The sequence below is a fragment of the Trichosurus vulpecula genome, chromosome 7 (assembly GCF_011100635.1).
Source record: "Trichosurus vulpecula isolate mTriVul1 chromosome 7, mTriVul1.pri, whole genome shotgun sequence".
Classification (NCBI taxonomy): domain Eukaryota; kingdom Metazoa; phylum Chordata; class Mammalia; order Diprotodontia; family Phalangeridae; genus Trichosurus; species Trichosurus vulpecula.
This window is the reverse complement of record NC_050579.1, coordinates 240,050,721-240,063,754: the sequence shown is the minus strand read 5'-3', so window position 1 is coordinate 240,063,754 and position 13,034 is coordinate 240,050,721. Positions and strand designations below refer to the sequence as shown.

Here is a 13,034-nt window from a genome sequence, read left to right as displayed (position 1 = left end):
GACAACAGTCCTCAAAATAGTATCCATGAGGGGATGCCCCTGCTTTACTCCCTTGGGACTTCTTCCCCCAATATCACAAGTATGTATCTGCTTGTATTTTCCTAACGTACATTTTTCCCCAGTTGATACATCTCTACATAAATAAGCATAAAAACAAATCATTTTTAAAACTGTGATACACTCGAATGAAGATATGTGAGAAGAAACTCCCAGCATACCCCTCCATGGAGGTGGGAAGTCCTCAGGTGTTACACAGATTTTTGCATTGCACATATTTTTGGACTTTCTCAATGTATCAGTTATACAGACTTTTTTTCCTCTCAAAAGCAAACCAACCAACCAAAAACCAACATTATTTGTTCTATGGGATAGCGCTTGGGGGGGGGGGGAGAGATACATGAGATACTGTAGTGATGTAAGAAACAGAGAATATTAAAAAATTTAAATGTAATATCTATATCCCAAAAGAAAGAAAACCCCCTAAAATGGGTGGCTGCTTTTTTTTATTCTCAGAGAGATCCCTGTATGCATATTCTCTCTCTCTCTCTTTCTCTCTCTCTCTCTCTCTCATTTGTGTACTAAGAAATTTGAAGAGACTGAGGCTATTTATCTGAAAGAGGATGGGGGAAGAAACTGAAGTTCTTAGACAGGTCCTTACTAGGTCAAGAAGCCAGAGCTTTGCACAGTCTGGGGAGGGGGTACTGCTTCCTCCTCATTGTGGATTCAGAAATCACCAACTCCTGCCCCCTTCTGGCTCTTGTGAGAAGGCTGTGCCAGAAGAGGGCAAATGAGGAAGGTCGATGGGCCACACTTTTCTCTCCAAGGCTGACACTCATCCTGTGGTAAAATTTTCCTTCCTGGGGCCTACTTGTCTTATTTCTGCTACCTCTGAAAGACCCCTTTCCTCAGCTGCCTCCCTCATACTATTATACTAACTAGGGGTGAAGAACCTGTGGCCTCGAAGCCATATGTGGCCTTCTAGGTCCTCAAGTGTGGCCCTTTGTAGTCACAAGTTTAGGTTCCATCAAAGGGCCACACTTGAGGACCTAGAGGGCCACGTATGGCCTCAAGGCCACAGGTTCCCCACCCCTATTAAATCCATCTCAGCTTCAGCTCTCTCCCTAGACCCTGAAAGTCACTATTATTTTTTAAAATTTCCATTTTATCCTAGATCTTTTCTCCCCACACGCATTTCTCCCATCTTCTGAAACTCACTGAAACCTAGCTTCCTCATTTAGAGAATTATCTTTTTATTAATACTCTTTTTAAAATATCATCTTAACTTCTGAATAGATACCTCCTCCCTCCTTCCCTAGGGCTTCATTCCTCATAACAACAATTTTTAAAATCCCCAAAGTTAATCAAACTAACACATTGGTCTTGTCTGACAGTATATGCAATATCTCACACAATATTCCCCCACTTCTGCATAGAAAGGAAGAAGGTGCTATCTTTTCCCTAAAGATATCTCAATTCTTGGTACCCTCTATGTTGCTGGCTGCTTCATCTCTCACATACTGTGGCGACAACAGGGAAGCTGGCATACTTCTTTCTCTCCACTGCCATTTTCAGACCTTGCCTCCCCTTCTTTCAGCGGGCAATTACCTTTAAAGTTAGTTTCACCCATCCCAGATTCTTGTTGGAGTCATCTATGGACCACTGGGTTACTTTTCCCTCCCTCCTCAAGAAGTTGTGTCTGACTTACAGACTTTGTCCCCACCTTTGCCCATCTTCTTCAAACACTCTGGCCTCCCACTTCCTCAACCTCCTCATCTTCCACAGCCTCTTTCTCCAGATTACTTCAACTACTCTCAGGAGTGGGTCTCCTCAGACCCTTCCCCAAACTGAATTTGCCCTAGGAGCCAGAATTCTTCTAATGCCTCTGCACAGAACTCTGAGTGAGGGGCAAGAGAAAACAATGCCTCAGTTCCCCCAGTTTAGCACCCTCCTCCAGGTGCTTAGCCCTTTCTCTAGAACTTGGCTTCCATTTCCAGTACTTATATTCCATTCTTATCACTTAGCTCCAACCCCTTACACTTAATATCATTCCCCAAACTTGGACCCCATCTCTAGCTTTTAGCCTCATCTCAGCTCTTAGCCCCTGTTACCACCACTTGGCTACCCTACTCCAGAATGTAGCTTATGTCCTCAGTACTTGGCTCCATCCCAGCATTTAGCACACTGCCCTCAGCACTCAGCCTCCTTTCTTTATCCCTGAAACTAGGGAAATTTTAGATAGATCTTACTGGAATTATAGTCTTTCTGGATAAGAAATACTCATCTACTGTCAATAGCTCTAGTACTAGAAATCAGCCTCTTCCCTTTCTTCTTCTTATGCTCCTTATCCCTAGGAATTCTCCCTTAGGGGGATGGTCCCCTCCTGGCAAACCCAACCCAGCCCTTCTTTCATCCACAGTGAGAAGAAAACCAATCAACAAATGTTTATTAAACATCTCCCATTGGGTAGGCACTGTGCTAGGCAATGGCGAGGCACTGACCTCAATGATCTTATAATTCTACTGGGGAGACAGCATATATAAAAGCAGGCACATAGATCATATATCCACAAAATAAATTAAAGGCATTTAGGAAAGCCTGTATGTAGAAGATATATAAATCACTTTTACCTTATTCCCCCGGAGTGATTTCTCCCCCATCATTCTAATTGGGGCTAGGAGGAAGGGATGAATTATGCAGCATATAGAGGGCATCCTCATGGATGAATAAGCTTTGGTGTTGGTGGACTAAGGCTGCAGTGTGAAGCATTGAGATCAGAACCCATCATGAGATGTTTCCTCATGAGATCAAAGGAAAGCTATGGGTAAATGGAGGTCTGGCTCCCCGGCCTGATGCCATATTGCATTAAGGTTGGGAGAATGGTCCTATTCCCATGGGGCGAGGAGGGGGAGGCAGTGATAGTTTAAGATGACTTTGTGTAAATCTTTTTAGTACCAGAAAATCCTGTTCTCTGTAGTGAGTGTTAAAGGCCCAAAGCTTTTGGTGGAATACAATTTTTAAATCTTGCCCAGGGGTGGGTGTACAAATATGTCACCCCAGTTTCATCCTTGTCGTTATCAATACTTTCCATCTCTATAGCATTTTATTGTTTGCTAAGCACTTTGTATACATTATTATTTCACTTTGGATGTTCTTACTACTTGACCTCTAAGTTTTAAATCAATAATCTCATGTGATGCTCACAACAACTTTATGAGGTAGATACTGCAAATATTTATTGGGGGGATTTAGAAATTCTATGCTTCAAAGCAGGTAGATAATTCATGTTCAACCTAGGGAGTTGAGAGATTAGGGGACTTGCCCAAGGTCAAATGGCTGTCATGTTTCAGAGGTAGGATTTGAACCCAGGTCTTTATGACTCCCGAATCTACTATCTATTCCCTACATCATGATCAAGTGTCATTACATCCATTTTACAGATGAGGAAAGTGAGACTTAGAGACATTAAGAGACTTGCCTAGTCACACATCTCAAGTGGAAGAGCTAAGACTCCAGCCCAGGTATTTTATTCCAATATCATTCTATCCTTTCTATTCCAGTCTGCCTCCCTCCCACTTCCTCCCCCTAAACATATATGCACTATAGCTGGGAGATTTTAAGCTCCCCCTCCCCCCAGCTGTCCAAAGATCCTCGGCCTCTGTTGACTGAGACACAGCAATCCAGGACTGAACAGTGTTCGATTTCTTCCTTCAAAGGGAATGCATCTAGGGGACAAAATCCAAATGCTGGAACCCCATCTCTGACCACATGAGGTCAGCATAGAGCCACCCTCCGTCTTCTCAGCTCTGGAGCCTTGAATCTCTATAGAAAACCAGGCTAAGGGACCAATCTTATTAAGCTGAGGGGGTGTCACCTGAGAAGGGGGAGAGAGGAGACCCTCTTCTCAAGTCATAATATTGACAAGAGAAAGTTTGGCAGGAGGGGAAGCTCTGACACCTCCCACAGGAGTCTCATCCCCAGATCTCCAATTTTCCTAACCCTTTGTACCCTTTCCCTCATTTGTTTTCCAGCCCCTTAACCACCCCCCATACATACCTCCGCCTACCCCATCTAGCTTCTCCATGAGAAGCATGCCTGTTGTCATGACAACCAGTTGGTCAGCAGGTCCTAGAGGCAGCTCTAACCAGAACCCCTTACCCCATCCTCCTCCTTCCTGAGGCTGTGCGGCGACAGGTTGGGAAAGGCATAGGAGAGAGTACTCTTGTCTTTTAGGCAGCCAGAAGTTAGAGAACAGGCACCCAGGATGTCTGTCCTCAAGCCATGCTCCAACCCTGGACCCCACTGAACTGAAGAAGACAGTAGGGAAGAAGGCAGATGGAGCTATTACTGAGGACAAATATGGAGTTCAAGTATCCTAAAGACTAAAAATGAGATAGCCTAGTATGGGGTTAGAGTCAGAATTGCCATCTCCATCCCCACTTAGGCTTGGATAGGCTAGAGTGGACTGAAAGTGGAATGGCAGTGAAGTTGTGTGTGAGGAAGGATCCCTTTAGAGGTGCTGGGGTGAGGCACATTGAAACAAAGGACCAATGTTAATCTCTTCCAGCTCCTGCACCAGCTCTCCCTCTCTCCCTTCTCCTTAGCCCACAATCTTTCCTGTATTTGTCCTGGGCTGGACCAGGTTAAGGGCAGGAGTCTGGGTGAGTTAACCTTGGGAAGGCCAAAAACATTGAGCTGGTGCTCCCAGGTAACTGGAAAAGGCCATAGAACGTTAGAACTGAGAGGGATCTCAGGGACCATGTAGTTCAACCTTCTCATTTTACAGATGAGGAAACTGAGTCCCACAGAGGGCAAGTGACTAGTCCAAGAGCACTCAGCCACTAAGAGTCTGAATTTGCTCATCACCCAAGTTTTCTGAGTCCAAATGCTGTGCTTTCCACCCCACAATACAGCTAGTTCCAGGGGAATAAGAGAGGAAGATTGGGGGAGAATAGAAAAGTGAAGATCAGCTTGAATTGTTTGGATACCACCCTCCCTGGTAGTTCCCACTATCCCCATAGGGCCAGGAATATTCCTGGAGAGCCAGAAGGTCTAGGGCCTCAAGTGACTGAGTTGTTTCCCCCCCATTTCACCTGCCTCCACTCACACTTTAACCTATGGACCTGCAGAAGTGAAGGAGAAACATGAAGTATTTGTGTATGTGCTTAGTTGGTCACCTGTACCTTCCCATCCAGTGCCAGGGACATGTTCTCTAGGGTGTCTACAGCGTGACTTTGGCGTTCTAACCTTTGCCTATAGCATGCCTCCTAGTCTCCTTTCAATCTGATTCCCACCCTCCTCATTCCCACCCCCTCCTTTTTTTTTTTTTGCTCCTGGCCTATATCCATTCAAATCTTCAAGAGTCTTTAGGAATACTGAGGAGGGGGGTGACCTCTGCCTATTCTCATGGAGACCCAGGCCAATGGGGAGAAGGATTGCTGCAAAGGAGAAGGCTCTCTCAGGCTGGGAGAAGGGGACCACAGAAAGGAGGGACTGTGGGCAGGGTTGCCTGGTGCGTCGGAGAATGGGGGTTTGGGATCCCCCTCTGTCGCATCTCCTCTATACTAGGGGTAATTATTAGGTGGGACTTTGGGGGAGGCGGAGTTGGGGGGGCGGAGGCGGGGCTCAGCTGCGCTGGGAGGAAGAGGGGGGGCGCACTGGCTCGGGCTCCCGGCTCAGACAAAAGGCGGCGGCGGGAGCTGGAGGGAGGCGGAGCGGCGCCGGGAGGGCCTCAAGGTGACACTTGCCCCCGGTCCCGGCCCCTCCGCCCCGGCCCGGCCCCCCCCGCAGCCCTTACCCTCCGTCCCACCCCACATCCCCCAGTGCCTTTCCCTCCCCAACCCGGCCTCTCCAACCCCAGAGCCCTCCACCGGCTCCCTCTCCACCCCCCGTGGGGGGGTGGGGAGCAGCCAGGGCCCCGCCCCCTCCCGCCCCCCTTCCCCCTACCTCCAGGCCAGCACAGGATGCCCCCGGCCCCCGGTGGCCCCCAGGGAGGCTCCGTGCTCCGCGCCCCCCACCCTGCGCCATGTCTCCCCCCGGCTCGGCTGCAGGAGAGAGCGGCAGCGGCGGCGGCTGCGGCGGTGGCGGCCCCGGGCCCCTGGAGGAGGCGGCGGCGGCGGCGGAGGGCACCGCCCGAGAGGAGGTGAGGACCATCCCCGTGCTCCCTGCTTCCCCAGCACACCTCCTTTCGCATCCTCTGAGGGACCATGTCCAAGTCCCTCTCCATCTCTCCCACCCCAAGCCCTCCCGCTCCCTATAGAGTTCAGCCGTGGTCCAGAATACCACTGCTCCCCCCCGTCCCCCTTCTTTCCCAGGACTTTGACGCGGTCTGCTAGGATCTGACCTGACCCTGAATACGGCCCCCCTGCCCGTTCCGCCGCAGCGCGGCCCTCTCCGCCCCCCCCCCCCACCACCCCTCAGCCCGGCCGGCTGCAGCCGCAGCCCTGCACATCGGCACCCCCCTTCCCCTCCCCCCCCCCAGAGCTGTCCGTGGTATTGAAAAAGGGGCAGAGGCAAGGGGCGGGGCTCTGGGGGTCCTGGGGTGGGGGAGGGGGAGGGGCAACTGGGCGGGGCTTCTCTGGTGGGGCTGGAGAACTGAGAATGGAAAGTGTGTGTGTTTTGGGTGGGGGACAGGTGGGTGATCTGGAGTTGATGGTTCCATCAAGGGAGGCTAGGGGCAGAGGGTCCATGGCAGTGGAAGAAAGATTCTAAGGGTATGTAGTGGAGAAGGAGTCATGTACTGGGGAACTCGGTTAGGTAACAGGTTATCCTGGACAGTGCTTCGGAGGGAAGGGGACCTAAAAGATGAAGACCGAAGATTTCCTCCCGATCTCACGAAGGGGTAGTTAGAATTGTATATGAGGGAGCAGGCAGCCCTTCTTCCCAATGTTCCCATTGCCCTGGGGACAAACAGAGAGCTTCTCCCCAAACCTCAATATTGTGTCTATGAGAGTTTTAGGCCAGGCCACTGGGGGTGCCGGAAGGAATAAACCCCAAAATTACGATTGGGGTCAAGGGAGATGAGGGGGTCAAGAAATGTCCCTTTCCAATGTCTAATCCAGATCACTAGCTTGATGAGACAAAACACAGGCAGAAACAGACACACCCACAACAGCCCCCACCCTCTCAGACACAAGCATGTTAATCCTTGCATATACATACAATGATGGACACACATGCATAGATTTGTACACAACCGTTCAGACACACTTACCAATATAATTATGCACTCAGGCACAAAACAATGCATCCAACCCTCTGAGAATATATGGTCCCAGAAGCATACATGTACATGCATGCATTCATACAGACACACATGGTTACGCACACATGCTCACTCATACTTCTCCCATGTCCGGATCTCTTCTCTAATTTCAGGCACGAGCTCTTCCTTATTCCAGATTTTACCTAAATTTATCCCACCCTTTCTGAATCCTTTTCCCTTTTCATGCTCTCTTTGGCTCTTCCTTTCTATTTTCCCTAGAATGCCCCTTCTTGTTCTGACCTTCTCTAAACTCCCTCCTCTCCTTCTCTCTCCTCCATTAGCTAGAACTTTGGGATCATGCTAGGAAGCCAAATGAGGGAGGGAGAATCCCAGCAGAAATAAGAATAAAGATGAGATATCAGGAAGAACTACCTAATAATGAAAGATGGGAGACCCTAAGCACAAGATGAACCTTAGTTTAAGCAAACACTCTCCTACATGGTAATGCAAAAGAGGCAAAAATCTTTCCTTTATTCAATTCAGCAAATGTTTTCTAAGCATCTACAGCTTTGTACCTTCACTCTGCTAGGTACTGGGCATGCAAAGATGAAATACCAGTTCCTGCCCTTAAGGAGTCTGCATTCTAATAGATGGGAAAGGATGTGTGCACAACTAAGCATAATTCAAGGCAAAAATGTGGTTAATAAAAAGGACAGGTCCAGATGGGTTTTGATGAGAAAGTCTGAGAGAACATTTCCAACCTTGAAGAAGAGGGGTATTGGGGGATATGTAGAGAGAACTGTTAGTGGAGGGGCTAGTACTGGACTTGGGCCTTTAAGGGAGGAATTTCAAAGCAGAAGGGTAGGCTGGTCCATTCTAGGCATAGGGCACAGCACAAGTACAAGGAGGACAAATGGAGAACAGAACAAACACCTGGAAAAGGAATGTCCCACCTACACTGGCCACCTCTCTGGCTCCTTCCCAGTGCTCTCTTTGGGTTCCCTAGTTTTCTGGGCTCCAATTCCACTCCCTCATCTGTGTTCTTCCCTGGGGCTCTCACTTGCCTTAGATCCCCAAGCTTTCTCTTGCTCTACATTAGGAGACAGTATTGGTAAAAGTATATGGGGGAGGGGAGGAGAAGGCTGAAACATAGGGGCCTAGGAGAGAAAATAGGGTTTGAAAGAGAAATTTTTACTATCACCTACTATTTTCATCACCTACTAGTATAGAGTATAGCTTCACTAAGTGGCCCCTTCTCTGCTCCCTGGTGCTCAGGACTCAACTATATAAGCTGAGAATTTGGGGGTGGGTGGGAGAAGCCCACTTAGAAAGATATATACCTAGAACAGGGCTGGACCATTTGCTGTGTGTGTGTGTGTGTGTGTGTGTGTGTGTGTGTGTATAAAACAGAGTAGTAGGATTTTCCCTTTTCCATTCCTCTTCCTTCTCCTCCAGTCTGGGGCACTTGGAAGGGCATGGGCATGGTGCCCATCTTGGAGTGAGGAGAACACTAAGGAAGGCATTGCTAATTATTTCTCTCCTGTTTTTTTCCCTCTTTCTCTTGCCTCTCCCATTTCATCTTCTTTGTCTACCCCCTCCCTTTTCTTGGCCATTGTCTCTCTGTGCTATTCTATCTCTCTCCTCCTGCCTGTTTTTTGTGTATATTTCTTTTTGCTGATATTTCTTGGCTTTCTTTCTCTGTACGTAACTTTGTTTCTGGCTTCTTGGTCTGTTTCTCTCTGCTTCTCACTATTTCCATCTCTCCCTTTCCATTTCTGTATCTTTCCTTGTGTCTGTATCTCTCTCTTTCCCTGGACTCTTCTCCCTTTCTGAATTGCTTGCGTTCTTTACTGTTGCTGTTTCTCTCTTCTCTATATTTCCTTTTCTGCCTCTATGTCTTTATGTTTTGGGGGGAGGGGTATCTGTTTTTTCCTCTTCTCTTGGTTTCTGTCTTCTGCCTTGTTGTTGTTTTGGGGTTGGTTCTGTGTTCTTCCATCCCTCCCTTTCCTCTTCTTCCCCACTGAGCAGCAGCGCCCAGTGCAGCCCTCCTTCACCAAGTCCCTCTGCCGTGAGTCGCACTGGAAGTGCCTGTTGCTGTCGCTGCTCATGTACGGCTGCTTGGGGGCCGTGGCCTGGTGCCATGTCACTACGGTGACTCGTCTCACCTTCAGCAGCGCCTACCAGGGCAACAGCCTCATGTACCACGACAGTCCCTGCTCCAATGGCTACGTCTACATCCCTCTGGCCTTCCTGCTCATGCTCTATGCTGTCTACCTCGTGGAATGCTGGCACTGTCAGGCCCGCCACGAGCTGCAGTACCGCGTGGACGTGGGCAGTGTGCGGGAGCGAGTGGGTCGCATGCAGCAGGCTACGCCATGCATCTGGTGGAAGGCCATCAGCTACCACTATGTCCGCCGCACCCGACAGGTCACTCGTTACCGAAATGGGGACGCCTATACTACCACGCAGGTAAGGGATCGGGTCAGGGCCATGGGCCTAAAGGGACTCGGGAGGAAGCTGATACAACGTGAGGAAGTGAAAGGTCACTATTTCGGTGGGGAGAGGAGGAATGCAGAAGAGGAAGGTGATGGGAGGAGAGAGATCCTGGGAGGAGTGCCCACTGGATGTGGTGACAGTGCATGCCCTATCAGACCTTCCCCTGAGGACTTTCCCCTACTAGGACATCTTGGAGGTTACAAAAAAGAAGACACCACTGTTGTCCTGGGTAGACTTTGTAGTCGGATGAGGGAGTCCCTAACCTCCTAAGGCTGCCAATCTTAGGGAGAAGATAGATCCTATCCTGTGGAAACTCAGAAGTTCAAGTTCAAGCATCATTTTTTAGGGAACTACAGTGTGCTAGATTCCCTTCTAGGTACTGCAGATAAAAAAAAAATGACAGTTCCTTCCCTCAGTGAGCTTACATTCCCAGTCTGGTGGGGGAAAGACTTACTGCCTTCTGAGAGTTCCTTTTTGGATAGTGAGTCATTGCCCTTTGAGGAGCCCTAATCTGATGGTGAGACATTAGAAAGTACTCAGTCTAATGGGAGGAGACAGTCCCTACAATTCAGATGCTCCTGTTCTCATGCGGGGGTGGGGGTGGGGTGGGGGCTGTGCACACAGTCAGGGATCTTCTGATTTGAAAGACGAGACACAACCACTCGCCCCAACTCCCCAGAGCTCACTATTTAGTTGCAGAGAGAACACCCCCACAAAAAACCCCAAAACGTATCCATCCTTAAAAGGCAGGGAACCAAGGAAATACTTGCAAACTTTGGTGCGTTAAACTCCGAAGGAATTCCCTGTGTAGAGACCAGAATGTATCTGGTTTAGTCAGGAAAGTCTTTCTGGGACAGATTTGGTGCAGGCTGGAGGAAAGCAGTGGAGAGGTCATCGAAGGGCAGGGTTAAGGATGGGGAACAGTTATGTCACGAGTGCAGGGACAGGAAGCAAATTAGTTTGATCTCACTGGAGAGCTCTTGAATATTGTGGGTGTGATGGGAAGGCTAAGATAGGGCGGGAGGCTGCTGGACAGCCCTTGACTGCCGGGTTGGCGAGTTCTAGAGTTTCATAAGGACAGCATTGTTAGGGACCCCTCCACTGAAGGTCCTTGGAGTTGGATAGGGAAATGACGGAGACATATAGGCTTCAGTTTGGATGCAGGATGGAGCGAAGGAGATCAAGATTATAGACTATCTCAGCTGGGAGGGGTCTCAGGGACCATCTCTTCTAACCTCCTTGTTTTACCTGTAAGGATCCTAAGGCCAGATAGGGCAAGTGACTTATGCAGGAAGGAGAATAGAGCCTCTAACTTCTGAGCCCCACTTCAATCTTTTCCCCTTCTACCTTCCCCACCCCACCCCACCCCGTCCCGTGGCTTCAGGTCTACCACGAGCGTGTGAACACCCATGTGGCCGAAGCTGAATTTGACTACGCGCGCTGTGGTGTCCGCGACGTGTCCAAGGCACTGGTGGGGCTGGAGGGCGCGCCAGCCACGCGATTGCGCTTCACCAAGTGCTTCAGCTTCGCCAGCGTGGAAGCAGAGAATGCGTACCTGTGCCAGCGCGCACGCTTCTTTGCAGAAAACGAGGGGCTGGACGACTACATGGAAGCGCGGGAGGGTATGCACCTGAAGAACGTGGACTTCCGCGAGTACATGGTGGCCTTCCCCGACCCGACGCGCCCGCCTTGGTACGCCTGCCAGTCGGCCTTCTGGGCAGCCGCCCTGCTCACGCTGTCCTGGCCTCTGCGGGTGCTGAGCGAGTACCGCACGGCATACGCCCATTACCACGTAGAGAAGCTCTTTGGGCTGGAGGGCGGCGGCGGCTCCACCCCAAGCGGTGACGAGTCCCTGCCCCCGCTCACCCATCGCCTGCCCCGGGTCAACACGGTGGACAGCACGGAGCTGGAGTGGCACATCCGCTCCAACCAGCAGCTGGTGCCCAGTTATTCTGAGGCCGTGCTGATGGACCTGGCCGGGCTGGGAGCTCGCTGCAGCGGGGGGCCCGGCGGGGGCTACGCGCCCTCTTGCCGCTACGGTGGCGTGGGCGGCTCGGGGGCAGCCGGGGCAGCCCCTTACCGCCGCAGCTGCGAGCATTGCCAGCGCGCAGTCAGCAGCTCGTCCATCTTCTCTCGCAGTGCGCTCAGCATCTGCGCCAGTCCCCGGGGCGTGGCTGGGGCCGGGGGTCCAGGGGGCAGCGGAGGCTGTGGCGGGAGTCGTTTCTCCCTGGGCCGCCTCTACGGCTCCCGCCGCAGCTGCCTGTGGAGGAGCCGGAGCGGGAGCGTTAACGACGCCAGCTGCCCCACGGAGCAGACGCGCCTGTCCAGCCAGGCCAGCATGGGCGGCGACGACGACGATGAGGACGATGAAGATGAAGAGGGGGGACCCCCTCCACCCTACCACGACGCGCTCTACTTTCCCGTGCTCATAGTACACCGGCAGGAGGGGTGCTTAGGCCACAGCCACCGGCCATTGCACCGCCACGGCTCCTGTGTGGAGACCTCACTGTGACCCTTCCCTCCCCCATCTGTCGAGAAGGGGTGGGCGGCAGAGGGGGAGGTGTCGCAAGGATTGAGGGGGACTAGGGGGTTTTCCCACCACCGACCTGCTCCACGCCAAACTTTATCCCGTCCCCTGTCCCCAACCGGGGGAGCCACGGATGTCCGAGTGACCACAAACAGCAGGGGCACGCTTTGAGGGGGATTGGACAGATCAGCACGGACTGAGACCTTGGCTCTCTTCTTATACAAAAAGAGTAGGGATGGTGTGTGCACGTGTGTGTGTATGTATGTATGCATGTACGTATGTATGCGTGGGGGAGTGGGAGACTGGCCCAGAATTTTCAGAGAAAGAGATTTGAGGGATTTGGAACCATCAAGGCCAAAGCGATCCCTTCTCCTCCCCTTGCCAAATCCTGTGTTCCTAAGGGCATAAAGGGACGCAGCCTCACCTAACCCGGCTTGGGACCCAGCTTTTTACAAGATCTTCCGACTGTTACATGGGGTCCTGTTAACTCCCTCTTCTGCATCCCCACCCCCACCCCCACCCCGCCTTTATCAGCCCACACCAAGGAAGAGGCAGGCCCTCCTTATAGAGCTGGGGAGAGAAAGATCTTGGGTGGAGAAAAGATACTGGGGGAAGCCTGAAGGAAAGGGCTTCCCGTCTTCCGTCACTTCACCCGCTTTGTGTCGGGACATGGTGGAAGGGAAAGATTCCTGAGTTAACCGTCAACCCCTTAACTTAAGTGGGTGTCTGGATGAGCTCAGCACTGAACATTCCCACTTCAATTCCGTGAAAAATCCGGAGATCCTTCCCTCTCTGGCCTCTGTCCCCGCC

At 51.1% G+C, this 13,034-nt stretch overlaps 1 protein-coding gene across 1 annotated transcript; it reads left to right on the top strand.

Annotated features, from left to right (window-relative positions):
* The first annotated feature begins 6,022 nt into the window (after positions 1 to 6,022).
* TMEM151B (transmembrane protein 151B) lies at positions 6,023 to 12,209 on the top strand. Its single transcript, XM_036766117.1, has 3 exons — positions 6,023 to 6,139; positions 9,230 to 9,670; positions 11,082 to 12,209. The coding sequence occupies exons 1-3, from the start codon at positions 6,023 to 6,025 to the stop codon at positions 12,207 to 12,209; spliced, it is 1,686 nt and encodes a 561-aa protein (XP_036622012.1).
* Positions 12,210 to 13,034: the final 825 nt, after the last annotated feature.

Excerpts from the sequence above, each read along its gene's own strand:
- TMEM151B (XM_036766117.1), top strand. The coding sequence starts at position 6,023 with ATGTCTCCCCCCGGCTCGGCTGCAGGAGAGAGCGGCAGCGGCGGCGGC. Across the intron at positions 6,140-9,229 it reads AGGGCACCGCCCGAGAGGAG|CAGCGCCCAGTGCAGCCCTC; the intron begins GTGAGGACCATC and ends CCCACTGAGCAG. Across the intron at positions 9,671-11,081 it reads ACGCCTATACTACCACGCAG|GTCTACCACGAGCGTGTGAA; the intron begins GTAAGGGATCGG and ends CCGTGGCTTCAG.